Source organism: Triturus cristatus, chromosome 3_2, assembly GCF_964204655.1.
Source record: "Triturus cristatus chromosome 3_2, aTriCri1.1, whole genome shotgun sequence".
NCBI lineage: Eukaryota > Metazoa > Chordata > Amphibia > Caudata > Salamandridae > Triturus > Triturus cristatus.
The window spans coordinates 841,461,534-841,481,194 of record NC_140584.1 but is presented as its reverse complement, the minus strand read 5'-3'; the positions used below and the strand labels follow the sequence as shown (position 1 = coordinate 841,481,194).

The following is a 19,661-nucleotide window of genomic DNA, read 5'->3' as shown; positions in this document are numbered from 1 at the left end:
ATTTTCCACTTGTAGGTTAAGGTTTTGTATCTCTCTATGTAGGCAGGGGACCTGGTCAGTGATACCTGAACAGAAGCGACTTTCCTTTCTAATTCGTCAACTGTTTGTTCAGTTTGCGACCAATTATCCTCCAAATTTTGAAGATGCAAATTAGTCTCTGCCATGTATGGTATAAGAGAGCGAATCTCATCCAGCAACAATTCCATAGAAATAGTGGAAGAAGAAGCAGTAGGCGAAGGAGGATTAGTTTTCACTCTTTTACCTGGAGTAGAGGCAGAGGAAGGAATTTTAGAAGTATTTTTATTGCCTGAGCGTGGATTTTGCGAAGATGAGCCTTTTGTCGTAAAAGTATCCATTGTTGCTTCTTCCACATTGTCCGATAGGACACTGAATGGGTTAACGTCCTCCTGCGAGCCACTATTTGAATTGATTTGATGAAGACCACTCCGAGCAGCGCGGGATGCTGCCATTTTAAGAAGAGGGAAGGTAAGAGTTAGATTTCAAAATGGCGGGAGCAACTGTAAATATTATTCACTGCTTCAAAATATTAAAAATAGTCCAAAATACAATGCATGGGTAAATAAGAATGAAAAGCCTCAGGTCACTGAATAAGATACATATGTGTTCCTAAAGAAAACATTCTGGCAATTCACCTCCTCAAAAAATATAAAAAAAGAGCAGACAGAGGCAAAAAATACGATTTAAAGATGAACAGTCACTGTGGAGAAGGAACCATATCCCAGTCAGGAAAAGTATCCGGCAAAGAAAAGCAGATGAAAAGTTTTTTTTTTTTGGCTGAGAAAGCTTCATCTATGGGTGATATAAGGAGCGGTAATAAATCAAAATGGCGGTCGTGCTTCACTCGCGGACCACACTGAGGTAAAAACGAAAAATAAAGGTCGAAAATCGCTCACCCCGCAGATTACAAGGGACACATTGTCTGCAGCAGATGCTCCGGCAGCGACATCCGCATCGTGGGAGGTCGCGCGTCAAGAAGACAAGCCCAGAGAAACTCTGACGTGCTATGCGACAGCGGAGCCCTCTAGAATGGCGGCCATCCTCTTCGGCGCCTTAGCCACGCCCCCCGATAACATTGGTTTAAATGCAATTAAGTAGAAGCCAACAACCAAAACGAAATTCCCCAGAATGGCACTTGACACTTGAGAATCTGTAGGGACTGAGATACTCTTGAAAGGATACCTCCTGTTAAACTCTCTCCTATCATTCATAAACATTTTTTGACTGTTTGCGACTGAATAGTTTGGGCTTGAGTGTTTTTTATGTGAATTGCAGTTATTCTGTGTAGTATGTGAGACGCAAATGCTGTAAGTGTGTGATGCATAAAATGAAACAGTTGTGTGCCTACTCGGGGAACTTACTCTGTGGGTGTCGGAAGCCTGAGCTCTTGCAGGTACTAGTCCCTGCCAATCACTCTTGGATTGTAGACAGTTCCCATTAATGCCCGTCTGCTCTTCCTTCCACAGTCCAGAAAGTACACAGCAGCAAACAAAGTGCAAGAAACTGGGGGGGTCCTGGTGCACTCTAGCCAGGACCCGGCAGTAATAGCAGGACAGGGTTCGATTGGCCTCGAGATACTAAAGCAGGTACAGTAAGACTAGCTTGTAAAGGTAATCTGCTCCTCCTCCTCTGCCCCCCTTCTTTCTGCCTGCTTTCCTTCTCTTCCTTTCCCCCTTCCTCTTCCTGTCCTGCCTTCCTCTCCCTATCCTCCCTTCCTTTTCCTTTCCTCTCTTCCTCTTCCTGTCCTCCATTTACAATTTGGTTTAGGTCAAACACTAGAATATATTCCCAAATGGCAACCAAAACCACAGAATACAAAGTACAGACTATGCCAATTACATGATGAAAGTCTGACACACATTTTATCGGTCTGTCCGATTTTACTAACTGAACGAAACATTTTACTGAAGAGAATTTTTAACTCGCATGGCATTAGATCATGTCGGCATGCCATACTTTTTTCATGAAAGGGGAGATACATTAAATAACAGCGGCCTTTTACATTTTTTACCTTATAGCAAATCGGTTATTGACTGAAAAGGGACTGATGACCACTATGTAACGTTGGCACCTTATGAAATACCCTGCTATAACCCAATTTGATCATCACAGCTGTAATTGGCTGTAGAAATTGTTAACTTGACAAGTTTGCATTACTATGGAGTGACTTAATCTAAATCTTTCTGCACTTTATAGTGTCACTATGTGATCACATTTAAAAAGAAGGAACAGGATGTGCACAGTTTCATCTTTATTTACCCCAAGATAAGAGGTGACTTAGCACGATATGACCACACTTTAGTATGTTTAAGGTTTGTAGAATGGATTTAACGAATTGATAAAACGTTTATATAAGATTAGATGAATATTATAATATACCAGTATTACCAAGTCGGTCAGTCAAACAACTTTATTCGGTTTACAGCTGTAAAACCCTAAAAGTTCACATATATATATATATATATATATAAAAACAACAATGATAAAATTCATACAACCATTTGTCCAATTCATTACATGCAGAAGGTTAGTTCATAAATAAGATATCCATTAAAATCAGATCTCTGGTAAAATAAGTGGTTCGAAAAGACCTAGCGATAAATAAAGCCCACAGACCTGGCGGTTTATTGTGTCACTGGCGGGGGACTGGGTTGATAAGCTGCCCTCCAGGGTACCGCCCTCTAGTCAAGTAATGCCCTATTTTTTTACTGCTAATTTAAGAAAATAGGACGGAGTCTTCAGATAGCAGTTGTAAATAAATCAAAGCTGGGCGTGCCTGCCTAAAATTCAATCTCCTTAAAACAGGGACTATTAGTTTCCTCCGGGGAATCACATAGAAACTGCAACAGAATAAAAAAGGGAGCAAATCCTGCGGAGACTCACCATCGCAGCCGCAGGATGTTAAAGGCTGTCCTCTATGACAACCCCCAGGAAAAGCTCACAGGTGATGGAAGAAACCCATGTGAAACCTAGTCAACAGAAAAAGGTCATATGTGCTGAGAGAACCTAAAAGATAGCGCTCAGTAGGTGGTGATGTTTTCAGGATTATAAAATTTCGCACCCTAGGTTTCTTCAGTTCGTGCTATTCCCTCTCTAATTTCAATAGGCTACTGAAGGAATTCCTGACCCACACCAGATCCTTTTTAGATGCCATTTCCGGATTGTGCTCCATTTGCCCTGGCACTCAGAACTCTTTTAAACCTACAACCTTTGAGTTGTAAGAAGGGGCGCATTGCTCACACCACAGACTGATCTCACAGTGATCCCCAACATCTATGCTAAAACACAGAGCACTTATTACACCCTAATCTCTAATACGCTGTGATCTTCATTTGTGCTGCACAGATTAGGCTTCTTGGAAAGCTGTTCCTTTTTATTCCATCAGGTGCCGGCAGTGAATGCACTTGTGATCCCGGTGGGTGGAGGAGGAATGCTGGCTGGAATAGCAGTTGCTGTCAAGGTATGAAGCCTTTACTGTTACAAGACTCTGAGTATCTGCTTTTGCCACCTTGTATTATAATAGAGAACATTACCTTTGTGTTGATTCCAGTACTCTGTGCTCACTCTTCCCCTTTCACAAGCTGCTGAGACATGCTTGAACAAGAGGCAGGACTGGAAACGTTTCTCAAAAGATCCCTCCTTGTATGAGCGTCCCCCCTCTTGTGGCCTCTGCTCATGCCTCACCATAGTCACATCCAGGCCCAGATTTATCAAGGTTTTGTGTCGCCCTTGCGCCACTCAAGCCGATGCAAAACCTAGAATGAGATATACCATGCCACGCAGAGGTGCGTAGCTTGGTAAATCTGGAGTAATGCAAGGCAGCGCAAGCCTCTGCCTTATATTACACTGCGCAGGGAAAGCGTTACATGGGTGGAGCGTGTGTGTTCCCACCCATGTATTCTGATGCATTCCCAGATTTACCAACACTGGTACATCTGGAAATGCATCAGAATTGTACGCCTTCCCGATAGAGATGCAACTATAAGAAATATCTTTATTGCTCCTCGTTGTTTCCTCTTTCTAAGTGTGCTGCATTTCACTGAGAAAGAGGAAAACGCCTCCAAGGATTGTTTTTGTGCAGGAAGGAGCACCTTCCTGCACAAAAACAATCCTGTCTGTAAGGCAGGCACACTTGCACCACCGCGCAATGGTGCCTGTGTTAGCGTTAGACAGCTCTGAGTTCGGGAGTGCAAGGAGGAGAGGATTGTGCCATATCTAGATAGGTATTGCGCACTCCTGCCGTCACCTCTCAGGCAACGCAGTGGGTTGCCTTACTGCGTTGCGTTGTGTGACATAATTATAAATCTAGGCCTTATTTTCTAAGTGTTTTTTTCATTAATGCAATGGTGTATCAAGGAATATGCTAAGGGGATGGCTGAAGTGGATTGAAAAGAAAGATCTAGCAATAAAAATACTGGAATCTCCACTAATTTAAATATTTTCTTACTCCGGTGTCCTGCCCTCACTCTCTCCTTCCTAACTTATTAGGAATCTGATTTGACTGCGTTATTGCTGGGACGGAGAGAAGGCATACGCCTGACGAGGCTTCAAACATTTGCACTGAAATTTGCTAAAAGCCACATCTTTATTGGACTATGTTTCCAGAGAGTCCTATATGCAAAAAGCGTGTGGGGTTGCCCCGATTCTGCCATCCAAATGTTGCAAAGGAAATATATCTTTGGAAATCCACTGTTGCTAACTTTGCTCTGGGACAATCCATCTTGGAAGAGCCAGAAGTCCTCTGCTTAGTGATTGTGATAAGCAGTACAACATCCACATCTCACTGACCGCAGTCTATAACACTTGCTTCCCAGTAAACCCCCCCCCCATAAATCCAGTGCTACCTTAAGGATTTTTGGGGTCCCAGGTAAGATATATTTGGGGCATCCGGTTCGGAACTCTTATCCACTGTCATACAATTGAAGACTATAGATCCACATCTTTTGTCTGCCATGACTGTATAAAAGTGGGACCCACTGACTCAACAGTTTTTCCAGATTCCAGTTCTGTATGACCAAGGAAAGGAGTATTCTGCAGAGTAATCAGAGCACTGCTAGTTTATGTCTGATAGCCAGCTTCGCAGAGGTGAGGGGACAACACCCGAGTCTAATCCTTCCTGGAAGAATCTTTTTTCCTGCCCTGTAGTGCCTAGAAGACAGCATGTCTTCTGAGAGAGTGAAGGAGCCTTCCAACCCCCAAGAGGAGGGACTGTCCAGGAACATCCAGGAGCAGCACACCCCCAGTGTTGGTAGGGGTCTGCTAGAAGAGGAGGAAAGAGGGGAGTGAACTGAGTACTCTGAATGTCAGCGGGTACCAGGCTCTCCATTCGCAGTTCCAGGCAGGAAGGAACAGTGGAAATTGTGACTAGACCTGCTACACTGTGGTGATAAGATAATTGTGACTGAAATATGCGGCTGTGCTGTAAAATCCAATTAAACACTCTTGAGAAGATGCACTTAATAAGTTAAGTGTTTATTGAAGTAGCGTAGCGTGGAGAAAAGTAGCCCACAACCGGTCATTCAACAGCTCTCGAAGCAACTGCCTGAATGAACAGTTACAGGCAGCCACAACGAAAACCGCGGAATGAACGGGACACATTAAACAATAACAAAGCGTGGGGAAGACGCTCGAGGAACACAACTATCAGCACGTGAATAACAAGTCGCTCTTAAAGGGAAAGAGCGACTTGTTACCTTAACATCATTTCCCCTTTATTAAACAAAAACAAGAAAGATGACAAATCACAAAAAGAATAAGAAAATGATAATAAACATACAAAGATCCAAACATTGGACTCCTGTAGTAAAATGACATGTTACTTTGCGAACTAACTTACATTAAATAATAATCTTTAAATCTTTGAGGAACAGAAACATTACGATGTATAATTTTTGGATTAACCGTTGCAGAAGGAATGTTGGGTGAAGATTGCAAACTGGATAAGGGGTTATGAAATAAAGAGGTTTCTGAACCAATAACAGTGGGACAATCATCATCATCAAAAAACTTTTATTTCGGTAGACAATGACCATAAAAAGTGTGCACATAGCATAAAGAACACGTGTGAAAAATCACAATCAACTTAATTAATTCAATCAGTGCATTCTGGAATTCATACATAGAATACCTAGATAGCACAGGGAGACAGAACATTATAAATAGATCATAAAATCAAGAAAAGTTAAAACAGTAAATAAAAAAGTAAAAAAGATTAAAAACTAGCATTGAGTTACCACCACTATTAATACACAGTAATAGTCCAATCGATATTAATAACCAGCAATATAGTTAATTAAACAAAATTTCTACGCTTGTGCCACATAGCTGTTAAAAATTGGGAGACAGCAAATACAATACATTCGGATGTGTCAGACTTCAGTATTCTTAGCGCTTGCATACAATAACGAAACCCCATATTTTTGCATAGGGGCAGTAGCCAATATCTCCTAGATTTAACATAAACCGGACAGAAAAAAAGACGTGAGTCTCCGTTCCTTTCTCATACTCACAGGCTGGGCAATTCATTGGTGTTATAAGTGCCCACTTACAAGTAGAGGCCCGGAGAGGGAGAACACCATGCCTATACTGAACATACAATTTTCTGGCTAGGATGGGGTATATAACGTCCAGAAAAGGCTCAAAAAGATAACAATCCTTCACAGATAAAAAAGAACAAATGGTCGAACCACAGGATGGATTAGATTGAGCGGCCATTTTTTTTTTAGAGCGAAAAATAGCTACTAGCATTTGGCGTGAAAATAATTTACATTGACTTTCTGGATCAGCCCACAAGGCAGGAACACCTTTCTTTTAATTCCTGTCTGTAGCTGGTCAGCTCTCTGGTCACCCAGAGCCTGCGCCAAAACGTAAGGGGTTTTAATGCAAGCTCGTCGTCGATTGACCTAATCCCTAGGTCAAGCCTCAATGGTAAAAGCGGGGTGCTCGATGGAAGTCCGATCAGCTGCCGCAGAAATTTATTCTCAACCTTTGTAATAGCAAGCCTATTAGAATGTCCCCAAAGCTCAGCCCCATACATACAAGACCCCCTGGCTTGTGGCTTGTAGACTTCCAACGGAGGACCAATTAGTTTACTAGAAGACTTGCTTAACAATTTGATGATTCCCCCAGAAAGTTGAGTCAGTTTAAGTTGTGTCTTAGTTATCTGGTGTCCCCACGTCAAATTTTCATTAACAGTGACTCCCAGATAATCAAAAACAGCTACCCTTTCAAGTCTTGTGTCCCCCAGTTTAGGGTCGGGCGTGTAGAACGGGGCGGATTAAAGATCATATATTTAGTCTTGAGAATATTTATCTCAAGACCCCGAAGAGTGCAGAATTCTTCAAAGCTATCAAGTGTTCGCTGGATACCCATAGGTGTCTTAGATATTAAAAGGGTATCATCAGCGAACATGATAGCAGGCACTCTATTGCCAGCCAACTTGGGAGCGTCATTGTCCTGCACTGCATTAAGATGTGCAATAACCCCATTGACAAAGAGCCAGAACAGGTTCGGTGCAAGCACCCATCCCTGTCTTACCCCCCCTGCCAACTGGGAACCGTGACGACAGAGAACCATTCTTCCCGCATCTAACCGGGGCATAATTTGCCTCATGTAATCTCATCAGGACCTCTAATAAGTCAATGGGGATGCCCATCTCGAGGACTACAGACCAGAGCTTGCCCCGTGGCACAAGATCAAAGGCTGCTCTGAGATCCACGAACACCATATAGAGGCTGCCACCCTCTATTTTCACCGTTCTCCAATATGATAGTAGTAATCGGAAAATCTGGTCCACGGTGGAGGTGTTCGCCCGAAACCCGGCCTGGTAGAGACTTAAAATTGCGAACTCCTCCATCCACAATTGAAGACGATCCAGGATGAGTCTTGCAAATAATTTCTGGGAGACATCAATTAGACTTATAGGTCTATAATTAGAGGGTAGGAGAGGAGAACCCTTTTTATATATAGGCACTGTCTCTGCACCCATCCATGTGTATGGTACCGGCATACCACCTAGGACCGCGTTAAACAAAATCAGAAGGTAAGGACCCCAGACTTTGGGTTCATGCTTAAAAAGATCGCCCGGTAATTTATCGAGACCAGGAGCCTTTCCAGAGGGGAGTTTAGCAATAACATTGCAAACCTCCTCAACCGTAAACTCGGTCACCTCGCACTGCATATTTGCACTAGATGGAATCATAAATAATTCCGGGTGACCTGGCAAAACCTCAGGAGAATACAGAGCCTGGAAGTGATTTTCCCAGACATCTGCCGCTAAGTTAGAGTCATTGGCCGGGTTTGGTTTACTACTGCCGGTGTTAATTATGGACCAAAATTTGCTAAAGTCTTTAGTGTCTAGCGCCACTGTTAACGAAGACCACTTTTCGTGCTCCCATTCTTTCATCGCAGCCTTGGTTAATACTTTATAGTCTGTCCTTCTAACTTTAATTTCATCCCGGTTGTTTGCTTTTACAGCCGACAGTAGTTCCTTTTTAGCCTTCCTACATGCAGTGTTATACCACAAACTAGGAAGGACCCTCTTCCCCTTCTTGGGAACCAAGGGATTGACTATTTCAGCCATATTGGTAACTAATCGCTTGTAGAAAACCTCCAGCTGACCATAAAAATCTGCAGGCAGAGATGAATCAACAAGAGCTGCAAGATCTTCTAAAATTGGAATAGCCAAGCTGTAGAGTTTTTCAATTTTACTGGGGTTTTCCAGCAATAGCTGCCATTTAACTCTGCGCCTATCATTTGTTAGAGTTAAATCGCCTGAATTATATTCAGAAGGCAATGCACCAATCTTGCTGACATTAGGTAATGCCATGTCCAGAATCAGGGCATTGTGGTCACTATCAATTCTAGAAACAACCGCAAAATCTAGAATTCTCGACCATGACCTATCTTCTACCATGATATAGTCAAGGAGAGACATTTGCTCATATTTATTGTACGTCAATTTTGCAGGGATATCAGAGGAAAAGCAACCATTGCACGCTCCTAGAGAATGGGTTAAAGTCAACGCCATTATCTGTATTGCTAAAGGTGTCCAGACTTTCACCGGGTTTGCCTGCGCCATAGGTATGACCCCATAAAGGTCTTCTTCCATATGGTCAGTATCATTAAAGCCTACCAAGGGCTCATATTGGCAGTTCAGGTCACCTCCCAGCAATACATGGATGTTACTTGATACAGTTGAGATAAAAGTAGTCAGGTCCTCTATAACTTTGGACTCTTTAGCTACACCAACAGGACGAGAGTATACATTAATTAGTGCTATCCTGTAATCATCTGGGAAGACAAGAACAACACACTGGATATCCACAGAGCGTGGATTTAGTATTTTGCACGTACATCCCAAGTGGGAACCAATCCAGATGGTTAAAGCCTCCGAGGGGTGACCTCGCCCACCCCACACTGCTGGAACAGAAAATGAAGCGAAACCCACCCGATGCTGCTCCGTGCGGGCCCAGGTCTCTTGGAACAGACAAACATCACAGTCATCCACAAAGGAACCCCATTCAACACTCATCATCTTACTGGTTAAGCCCGCAACATTCCATGAGAGAATTCTAAGTTTTTCCACGTTTCCACCCACACTCCTTCGCAACACCTGCGCTGAGGCGAGCCTACTGTAGTGCGGTTTACTATGTGCCCCATCCACTGGGCAGGATGTTACCGACTCATTGGTATGGAAACTAGTATCTGCGGCATGGATGGTAGTGTGGGTATTACTGTTGTTATTAGGGCTGGTGGCTAGAACACTAAGAACCTCTGGGTGGACGCGTTCCAAACACTCCGCAACGTTTCTTGTCCATTCACTGTGATCTGAGGCCCTGATGCCTGGTTCCTGACTAATACTACACGCGTGGTATGGGCTCATGGTTGCCCAACCGGCTATCTCCCCACTTTTGGGCTTGCTATTTGTTTGTGGCACCGGAAAAAGTGGTGCCAGAGTTACATCAGTTGCCCCTTTTCTCGAATTGACAATCAGAGGTCGGCCACTAATAGTAGTAGTCAAAGTCCCACTGGCTAGGCTACCCCTAGTGGTAATTCTACCACTCCCTACAATATTCTGGTTGCAAATACCAATACTCCCTAAGCCACCCTTCTTTTCATACCCGACTATATTTTCAGCTGCAATTGGTAGTTGCGAGCTCTCAAAATACAGTCAGCCAACCAAATCCAGAGGACTGTATCTATTGTTCTGACTAAAAGCTGTATTAGGGGGTGGTTCGCAGTGTCTCCCTCTGCTATATATACCACCTGTCAGTGTCCCTGCAGCATCAATAGCCCAATCAGAGCCCGGATTAGGTTGCAATTGAGTGGTGGGATAGAAATAGGACAATGGGTGGGACTCAATGCCTTCCACAGACCTAGACTGGCCCCATCCACAAACATAGTTCACCAGCCAAGTTTTCCTAAAATTAATCAAAATACAATCCCCCCTAGTGTCCTTTATCTTATGGCCCACCCATGCTACCCTCCTGACAAACAATACTTCACTGGTTACGTGTGATGGCAATGGTCTATACTTATTGAGCCAGAACGTAACCTTGTTCTTAAGTGATGGGTATGACTCCTCAGTATCATTCCCCAAATGTGGTACACCAGTCAAAACAACTACATACGGATTAGATTCAGGGGGTAAATCAACTCTTGCAAGCAGTATTTTATTATTGCTGCGTGATGATACAGCAGGGTGACGGGTAGTTTCAGGGCGAGATGGAAGTTGGCAGTGCTGATCACTGCCACCGCTAGTGTTTATCGTAGCTGAGCCTGCATTCTTTAATGGTACCCCCCCCCGGCTGGATAATTAGTTCGGACCATAGCCGATGGTCGCAATCTCTCCGGATTGATTGCATCATTTGAAGTAGAAGGACAATCAACAGTTAGAGGAGATGGTATTTGGGGCGTTGATTCAGCATTGGAATGACTCTTCCTTCCCACACCCCCACAGTTTTGAGCAGCACTGTTAGCAATAATTTCCAATTGTTCTTCAATATTTGCCAATCTCTTAATAAGTGGTGACAAGCAGCCAGTAATTAAGCCCCCTAGTTTTTCCAAGAGTACATCATTAAATGTTGGAACTGGAGCCTCTTGCTTCATGAGATTCACCGGACATACTGCAATAGGCTCAGTCTGGGTCCCCACACTCTCCACAAACCCTGCGGTCTCCATTGTCAATTCCCAAGGTGTCATTTCTCCCCCATCACACCTTGGTGTTTTAGAGTTTTTAAAGTTGTTTTTCTTAAGCTGGCCACCTTTACAGTTTTTCATCTTGGCAGCAACCACATTTTTTGATATTTTCTTACTTCTCATGGAGGTGGTGGGTATCGGAATCGACTTCGACCTAGTTGCGGTGTTCATCGCTTTTTCTTGAGTTATCCCATCCAGCCCACATTCATCTTGGGCATGGCTATTGGGACCGTCCCCCAAAGTTGTGGCGGTTGGTGATACTACCACACAGGGATCCGCATCAGATGAACAAGCAGTCCTTTCATCGTCAAAACAAGGGACTGGCGTACGTGCGTTCATAATGGGACCCAAGGAGGAACGTTTTGTAAATATTGGCTCAGTGGACAGCCGTCGTTCTGTATCCGCTATTTCACGCGCTAGAACACTGGAGGCTCGCGTGATAAATTGATCTAGAGTTCCCATTACGCTCCCACCTTTAGTCCATTTTTTATCCTTGCTGCCCGCTGGAGGCATTACACAGTCAAACAAGTGCAGCTACCTGATTCAAAATAAAAGTGGTAGATCTTACCGCAGCAGGTCCAGGGAACATGTGCTGGAGCACACGAAAGAGAGTGGGCCCAGCCCAGCCTACTCCAGACTCGAACGGCCTCAAACGGGCCCGCCCTTGGCCCGGGCTTCGCCCAGCGCGCGCCCGCGCGCGTCCCGCGAAGATGTCCCGCAAGATGTTTTGTAGCCCCAGACGAGCTGCACAGGTGAGGGAGATTGAGCAGCACACAGCCTCCTGGGCAATGAAGTCCTGTCTTCCCCTCACAGGCAAAAGCCGAAGGCGCAGCGGCTCTCGCGAAGCGGGAGCGGCAAGCTGTTTTATAGCCCCAGACGAGCTGCACAGGTGAGGGAGATTGAGCAGCACACAGCCTCCTGGGCAATGAAGTCCTGTCTTCCCCTCACAGGCAAAAGCCGAAGGAGCAGCGGCTCCCGCGAAACGGGAGCGGCAAGATGTTTTGTACCCCCAGACGAGCTGCACAGGTGAGGGAGATTGAGCAGCACACAGCCTCCTGGGCAATGAAGTCCTGTCTTCTCCTCACAGGCAAAAGCCGAAGGCGTACCGGCTCCCGCGAAGCGGGAGCGGCAAGATGTTTTGTAGCCCCAGACGAGCTGCACAGGTGAGGGAGATTGAGCAGCACACAGCCTCCTGGGCAATGAAGTCCTGTCTTCCCCTCACAGGCAAAAGCCGAAGGCGCAGTGGCTCCCGCGAAGCGGGAGTGGCAAGATGTTTTGTAGCCCCAGACGAGCTACACAGATCAGGGAGATTGAGCAGCAAACAGCCTCCTGGGCAATGAAGTCCTGTCTTCCTCTCACAGGCAAAAGCTGAAGGCGCAGCGGCTCCCGCAAAGCGGGAGCGCCAAGATGTTTTGTAGCCCCAGGCGAGCTGCACAGGTGAGGGAGATTGAGCAGCACACAGCCTCCTGGGCAATGAAGTCCTGTCTTCCCCTCACAGGCAAAAGCCGAAGGCGCAGCGGCTCCCGCGAAGCGGGAGCGGCAAGATGTTTTGTAGCCCCAGACGAGCTGCACAGGTGAGGGAGATTGAGCAGCACACAGCCTCCTGGGCAATGAAGTTCTGTCTTCCCCTCACAGGCAAAAGCCTAAGGCGCAGCGGCTCCCGCGAAGCGGGAGCGGCAAGATGTTTTGTAGCCCCAGACGAGCTGCACAGGTGAGGGAGATTGAGCAGCACACAGCCTCCTGGGCAATGAAGTCCTGTCTTCCCCTCACAGGCAAAAGCCGAAGGCGCAGTGGCTCCCGCGAAGCGGGAGTGGCAAGATGTTTTGTAGCCCCAGACGAGCTACACAGATGAGGGAGATTGAGCAGCAAACAGCCTCCTGGGCAATGAAGTCCTGTCTTCCTCTCACAGGCAAAAGCTGAAGGCGCAGCGGCTCCCGCGAAGCGGGAGCGCCAAGATGTTTTGTAGCCCCAGGCGAGCTGCACAGGTGAGGGAGATTGAGCAGCACACAGCCTCCTGGGCAATGAAGTCCTGTCTTCCCCTCACAGGCAAAAGCCGAAGGCGCAGCGGCTCCCGCGAAGCGGGAGCGGCAAGATGTTTTGTAGCCCCAGACGAGCTGCACAGGTGAGGGAGATTGAGCAGCACACAGCCTCCTGGGCAATGAAGTTCTGTCTTCCCCTCACAGGCAAAAGCCTAAGGCGCAGCGGCTCCCGCGAAGCGGGAGCGGCAAGATGTTTTGTAGCCCCAGACGAGCTGCACAGGTGAGGGAGATTGAGCAGCACACAGCCTCCTGGGCAATGAAGTCCTGTCTTCCCCTCACAGGCAAAAGCCGAAGGCGCAGTGGCTCCCGCGAAGCGGGAGTGGCAAGATGTTTTGTAGCCCCAGACGAGCTACACAGATGAGGGAGATTGAGCAGCAAACAGCCTCCTGGGCAATGAAGTCCTGTCTTCCTCTCACAGGCAAAAGCTGAAGGCGCAGCGGCTCCCGCGAAGCGGGAGCGCCAAGATGTTTTGTAGCCCCAGGCGAGCTGCACAGGTGAGGGAGATTGAGCAGCACACAGCCTCCTGGGCAATGAAGTCCTGTCTTCCCCTCACAGGCAAAAGCCGAAGGCGCAGCGGCTCCCGCGAAGCGGGAGCGGCAAGATGTTTTGTAGCCCCAGACGAGCTGCACAGGTGAGGGAGATTGAGCAGCACACAGCCTCCTGGGCAATGAAGTTCTGTCTTCCCCTCACAGGCAAAAGCCGAAGGCGCAGCGGCTCCCGCGAAGCGGGAGCGGCAAGATGTTTTGTAGCCCCAGACGAGCTGCACAGGTGAGGGAGATTGAGCAGCACACAGCCTCATGGGCAATGAAGTCCTGTCTTCCCCTCACAGGCAAAAGCCGAAGGCGCAGCGGCTCCCGCGAAGCGGGAGCGTCAAGATGTTTTGTAGCCCCAGACGAGCTGCACAGGTGAGGGAGATTGAGCAGCACACAGCCTCCTGGGCAATGAAGTCCTGTCTTCCCCTCACAGGCAAAAGCCGAAGGAGCAGCAACTCCCGCGAAGCGGGAGCGGCAAGATGTGTTGTAGCCCCAGACGAGCTGCACAGGTGAGGGAGATTGAGCAGCACACAGCCTCCTGGGCAATGAAGTCCTGTCTTCCCCTCACAGGCAAAAGCTGAAGAACAATCATTATGTATAAAATTTCCAGGTGCAATGTTATTTCTGTCTAAAGTGGTTGAGGGAAAGTTGTCACAGAAGAAGTCCATGCCAGAGTTAAGTCCATCAAAGTCTTAAGCACAAAAACTCTTCTTCTTTGTAGAGATAATTTTTACAGCTTGATCATGTGTAATTTTAACAAGACTTCTCCTATTCCACCACCCCCTTCCATTTAATAAAATAGCAATTTTGCCACTTGAATAACCTTGACAGGCAGTGTGAATCTGGACTCTCCTTTCTTGACTCTCTTTGGTTTTTTAATGAGGACCCAATCTCCAACAAAAAATGGAATGTCTTTGGTGTTCTTTGAATCGTGATGATGCAATGAAATAGCATCATGTTTACATTTTACAACTTCTTTAATTTTCTGTAAATTCCCTTGATGAACAACATCGGCATTAGTAATGTCTTTCACCCAATGGGGACACAGATGTGAAATTGGTACTCTGTTGCGTAGTAATTTAAAAGGAGATATGTTTGTGGTACTGTGAGGGGTGTTATGATAAGTCCACAGCTTTTGTTTTAAGAATTGCTCAACTTGTAAACCAGCAGACAGAGCAGTCTGAACTCCTTCCTTCAAGAATCTGTTGATGCGTTCAACTAGACCATTAGAGGAAGGAGAATAGAGTGCCACAGTAAGGTGCTTGATTTGAAAATCCTCCACAAATTTTAACATCTGATGAGACTTGAAATGTGTTCCATTGTCCGTCACAATTTGTCTTGGAGGACCCTCAATATCAAACACGTTTCTCAAAAATTTGATGACTGCATTAGTATCAGGAGAGGACACAAAATCAAAGTAAACCCACTTTGAAAAATAATCAATCAACACCAAAAGATGTATTTTACTTGCAGGGAGGAGATCAAATGGGCGCGCCAAGTCTAAAGCAACCTTTTCCCAGGGCGAATCAGGTAATGGGACCATATGAATGTTAGGCTCAACAGTCCTCCAATGCTTATCAGAGATAAGGCAGATACTGCACTCTGAAATCCACATTCTCACCTGTGAATCCAGACCAGGCCACCAATAAAACTGTTTAAGATTACGAATAGTGGCAGACACACCCATATGTCCTTCATGACTCTTCTTAAACAGAAGATATCTTAGATTGATGGGAGGGACCAAAGAGTCATGTCGAAGTAAACACTCATTGAGAATGGACAATTCATCAGAAACCTGAGAAAAGGGTTTAATGTTCGCAGGTAGATTTCTTTCATGAGGCCAACCTGATCTAATATAAGACATGACAGTTTCATCAGAAAGTGCGGCCAACCATGAGTCTTTAGTGAACAAGGAGTTCTCATCTAAAATGTCACCAATAAGAGCCACAACACACTCCACTTCATCACAAATACTTGATGAAGTATCCTCAATGGGCATTCTCGAGAGGCAATCTGCCCGTCCATTCTTGCCACCAGGTAAGTATTTGATGGAGAAATTGTACTCATGCAATTTTGAAAGGATTCTCACTAATCTAGCTGAAGCCTTGCCTGTGCCATTTCCATTGAGCATATAAATAAGAGGCTTGTGATAAGTGAAAATATAAAAATGAGTTCCTCAAAGAAATGTTTTGTATTTCTCAATTGCCCATGTACAGGCAAGTGCTTCTTTTTCAAAAGTGCTGTAGTGTGTTTCTGATGAAAGTAGAGATCTCGAAGCATAAGCAATAGTGTGTTCTTTGCCTTCAAAATGCTGTGACAAGACAGCCCCCAAACCTAATTGGCTAGCATCCACAGTTACATAGCAAGGTTGACCAGAAGTGAAGGGTGCTAAAATGGGTGCAGAGGTAAATAAAGTTTTGGTTTCACAAAAAGATTTGTGTACTTCCTCAGGCCAAACAAAAACATTTCCCTTGCGTAACACTTCTCTCATTGGCTGAACTATCAGAGAATAACCTTGAATAAACCGAGAGTAATACTCGCAAAGTCCCAAGAATGATCGGAGAGTGTCCTTGTTTTTTGGGGGAGTACTATCTCTGATAGCAGAAATGAGAGAGAGTTTGGGCCTTATGCCATCTTTTGAGATACTATGACCTAGGTAATCTAATTTGTCAACCATGAATCTGCACTTCTCCTTTCTAAGAGTAATGCCAACATTTTTATTTATTTATTTATTTGAAAAACTTTATTGTGCAAAATAGCATCATTACAAATATGGGCCTACAACCACCAGGGCCGGCCGCTAGTAGATGCATGTCAATTGCGTAAAATCACGAAGCAGCGACTGCTCCCCAGAGGCTCAGCAGGGTTACAGGAGATATTCTCGGCAACTCAGAAGCTAGGCAGGATACAGATATTTTAAATTTTAACAAAAAAACAAAAAAAACAAAGAAACAATAAAACAAAACTCAAGGCAAGAAACAGTCTAGACGCTGTCGAGCGCCAACGGGGGGATCCCACCACACCAGGTAGAGAATCAGGAGGACATTAGAAATGACCTGGGGTGGGTGGGAGGCAGCGGGGAAGTCAGAACAATCAGCCAAAAGGGTACAGTAGTCCAGGAACCTCAGGATCAGGGGGACAGAGAAGTGTCCGGGATATCTACAAAGGGGGGTGTACAGATGTTACCTCGGTAGGTGTTCCACTGACCCCAAATTCTACCCCACGCCCAAGGCTTGCCCCGAACCAGGTACACCGTCTTCTCTCTGAACATGCACCAGTCCATGTTCTCCTTCCACACTGACACGGTAGGAGGCCGTCGGGAACCCCAAAGCTGCGCAATGTCCCTCTTTGCAATCATGTTCCCAAGCGCCGCCCACCGGGCCTGGGCAACGTTGTAGTCATTCGGCTCCCATACATTCAACAAACATCGACGAGCTTCAGGCAACAGAGCGACCCCAGTGACACACTCCATTACAGCATGCACACGGTGCCAATACGCCGCAACCTCACGGCTCTCCCAAAGGATATGAAGGAAGGTGGCGCTCATTCCACAGCCGCGCTTACACAACCCGTCCGAAGAAAAACCCATCACAACCAAATGAGGACCCGTCACATAAACACGGTGAAGAATTTTGAGCTGGACGAGACGGAGACGGGCAGGAATGGCAACCTCTTTCGGGGAGGACAGTGCGGACTGCCAGTCTTCGTCATCCAACTCCAACCCATCTCCGGTCCAGGCCTCCCTAAGACGCACAAGGAGGTCCGCCCGATTGTTGATTCATTTCTTATAGATCAAGGAGATCGTACTATCGGGCAGATGGCCGTCAAGTATACGGTCCTCGAGTGGTGAAGAGGCAGGGACCGTGGTACCGGCCTCGAAGACCGACAGCAAAGCGTGGCGGACCTGTGCATATCTGAAGAACTCCCTCTCACTCAACTCATATTCACTCTGAAGCACCGCAAAGGATTTGACCGCACCTTTCACCCAGAGATCACCCACTCTGCTAATGCCAATCTTATCCCAGTTCTCAAAACCTTTCGTCGTCCAGAGGCATCCCAATCTGTCCGATGCAAACAAAGGGGTCGCTCGTGTCAGGCGATCATTCCATCCCACAGCCACATTGGCATCCTTCCACACACGTACTGCAATCTTAGTGGGTCCCGTTAGGTTCCTCCCTGCCGTCCGAGAGTAGAGCGCTCTGTTGAAGTTGCCACCAGGCAACTGATATTTATCCATCTCGAAAGCCGGATTTGGACTGGGTGCATACGTAGCATGGTTGATGGCGGACAACTGGGAGGCCCAATAATACCTCCTGATGTCCGGGAGCGCAATGCCCCCGTCATACCAGGGGAGAGTCAGTTTTGCAAGAGCGATGCGTGCGCGACCGTCCCAAACAAGTCTCCTCTGTAAACCCTCCACCTCCCGAAAGTAGGCCGCCGGAATAATATCAAAGGAGTTCTGGAGTGCGTAGAGAAATCGGGGCAGGGACATGATTTTAAAAAGTGCCGCTCGACCGAGTGGCGACAACGGCAGTCTACGCCACCGAGCCACGTCCAACTTAAATCGCCGGAGAGGGGGAAGGAGATTATGCTCGTGACAGACCGCCGAGTCCAACGATACGTAGACCCCCAAGTACTTGAAACCGGATTGCGAAATTTGAATGGGGACACCTATTCGGTAAGGGGGGAAGGCCACCGGAGATAACATATACACACGATTTAGACCAATTAATGATCAAACCGTAGTTTTTACTGAAAGAAGTGAGGACGTCAAATAGGACGTTAAGGGATTCACGCGGGGAGGTGAGGTACAAAAGAATATCGTCGGCGTACAACGAAACACGGTCTTCAAATTCAGGGGCCCACTGAATGCCCTTTATCGATGGTTCCCATCGGAGCCAGGCTGCAAGCGGTTCTAGAGCAAGAGCAAAGAGCAGGGGGGACAACGGACACCCCTGCCTAGTACCCCTCCCGAGAGCGAAGGGCTGGGACACCCTGCCATTGACAACAACCTGAGCTAGCGGATCCGTATATAGAAGTCTCACGCAACTAATAAATCCCGCACCGAAACCGAACTTCGCCAGAGTGGCCCAAAGATATGGCCATTCTATCGTATCAAAGGCCATCGTGGCGTCCAAGGAAGCCAAGATGGTCAGCTCGGAGAGAAACTCCGCCCTGGCGAGAACGCCGTGTAGGCGCCGCAAGTTGAGAGCAGTGTTCCGGTGCGGAATGAAACCAGATTGATCCGGATGAATCAGGTCACAGATGACAGCGAGTAAGCGATTAGCAAGGACCTTGGCGAGAATCTCCGGTTCAGCATTCAATAGGGAAATAGGCCTGTATGAGGCACAAGGATCACAACTATAGTGGCCAGACGCTGGTCGCAAGGGAGGGAACCAAGCTCACGCGACTCCAGAAACATATCACGGAGAAACGGTGCGACTTTATCCGGGCGCAATTTGTACAATTCAATAGGCAATCCATTGGGGCCCATAGCTTTGCCAGAACGAAGGGAACGAATCGCGGTAGCAATCTCGTCGGCCGGCAACGACGCCTCCATACGCTCTCGATCCTCTTCAGACAGGCAGGGCAGCGCAATATACCTCAACAAGCAACGATAGTCATCCTCGTCTCTATCGGACACCGGGGAGTAGACCACACGAAAATAGTCAGCAAAACACTCCACAATCTCGCCAGGGTCAGTCACATGCACATCGTCAGAATTCTGAAGCACAGGGACCACACGGTTCGCTCTCTCCTTCTTATCAAGCCATGCAATCAATTTTCCCGCCTTATCCCCGACATCATACAGTCTACCTTGCTGTTCCCTGTACATTGTCTTGGCAGCCTCCGTAACAAGGGATTTATATTC

The 19,661-nt window shown here is 46.7% G+C and overlaps 1 protein-coding gene across 1 annotated transcript in view; it reads left to right on the top strand.

Annotated features, from left to right (window-relative positions):
- Nucleotides 1–19,661, top strand: part of LOC146858271 (serine racemase-like) — a 119,365-nt gene that overhangs the window by 82,003 nt on the left and 17,701 nt on the right. Inside the window, exons 5-6 of the mRNA XM_085646904.1 lie at nt 1,485–1,604; nt 3,404–3,478. Of these exons, the coding sequence (XP_085503030.1) occupies nt 1,485–1,604; nt 3,404–3,478 (195 nt within the window). The remainder of the gene's footprint in view (nt 1–1,484; nt 1,605–3,403; nt 3,479–19,661) is intronic.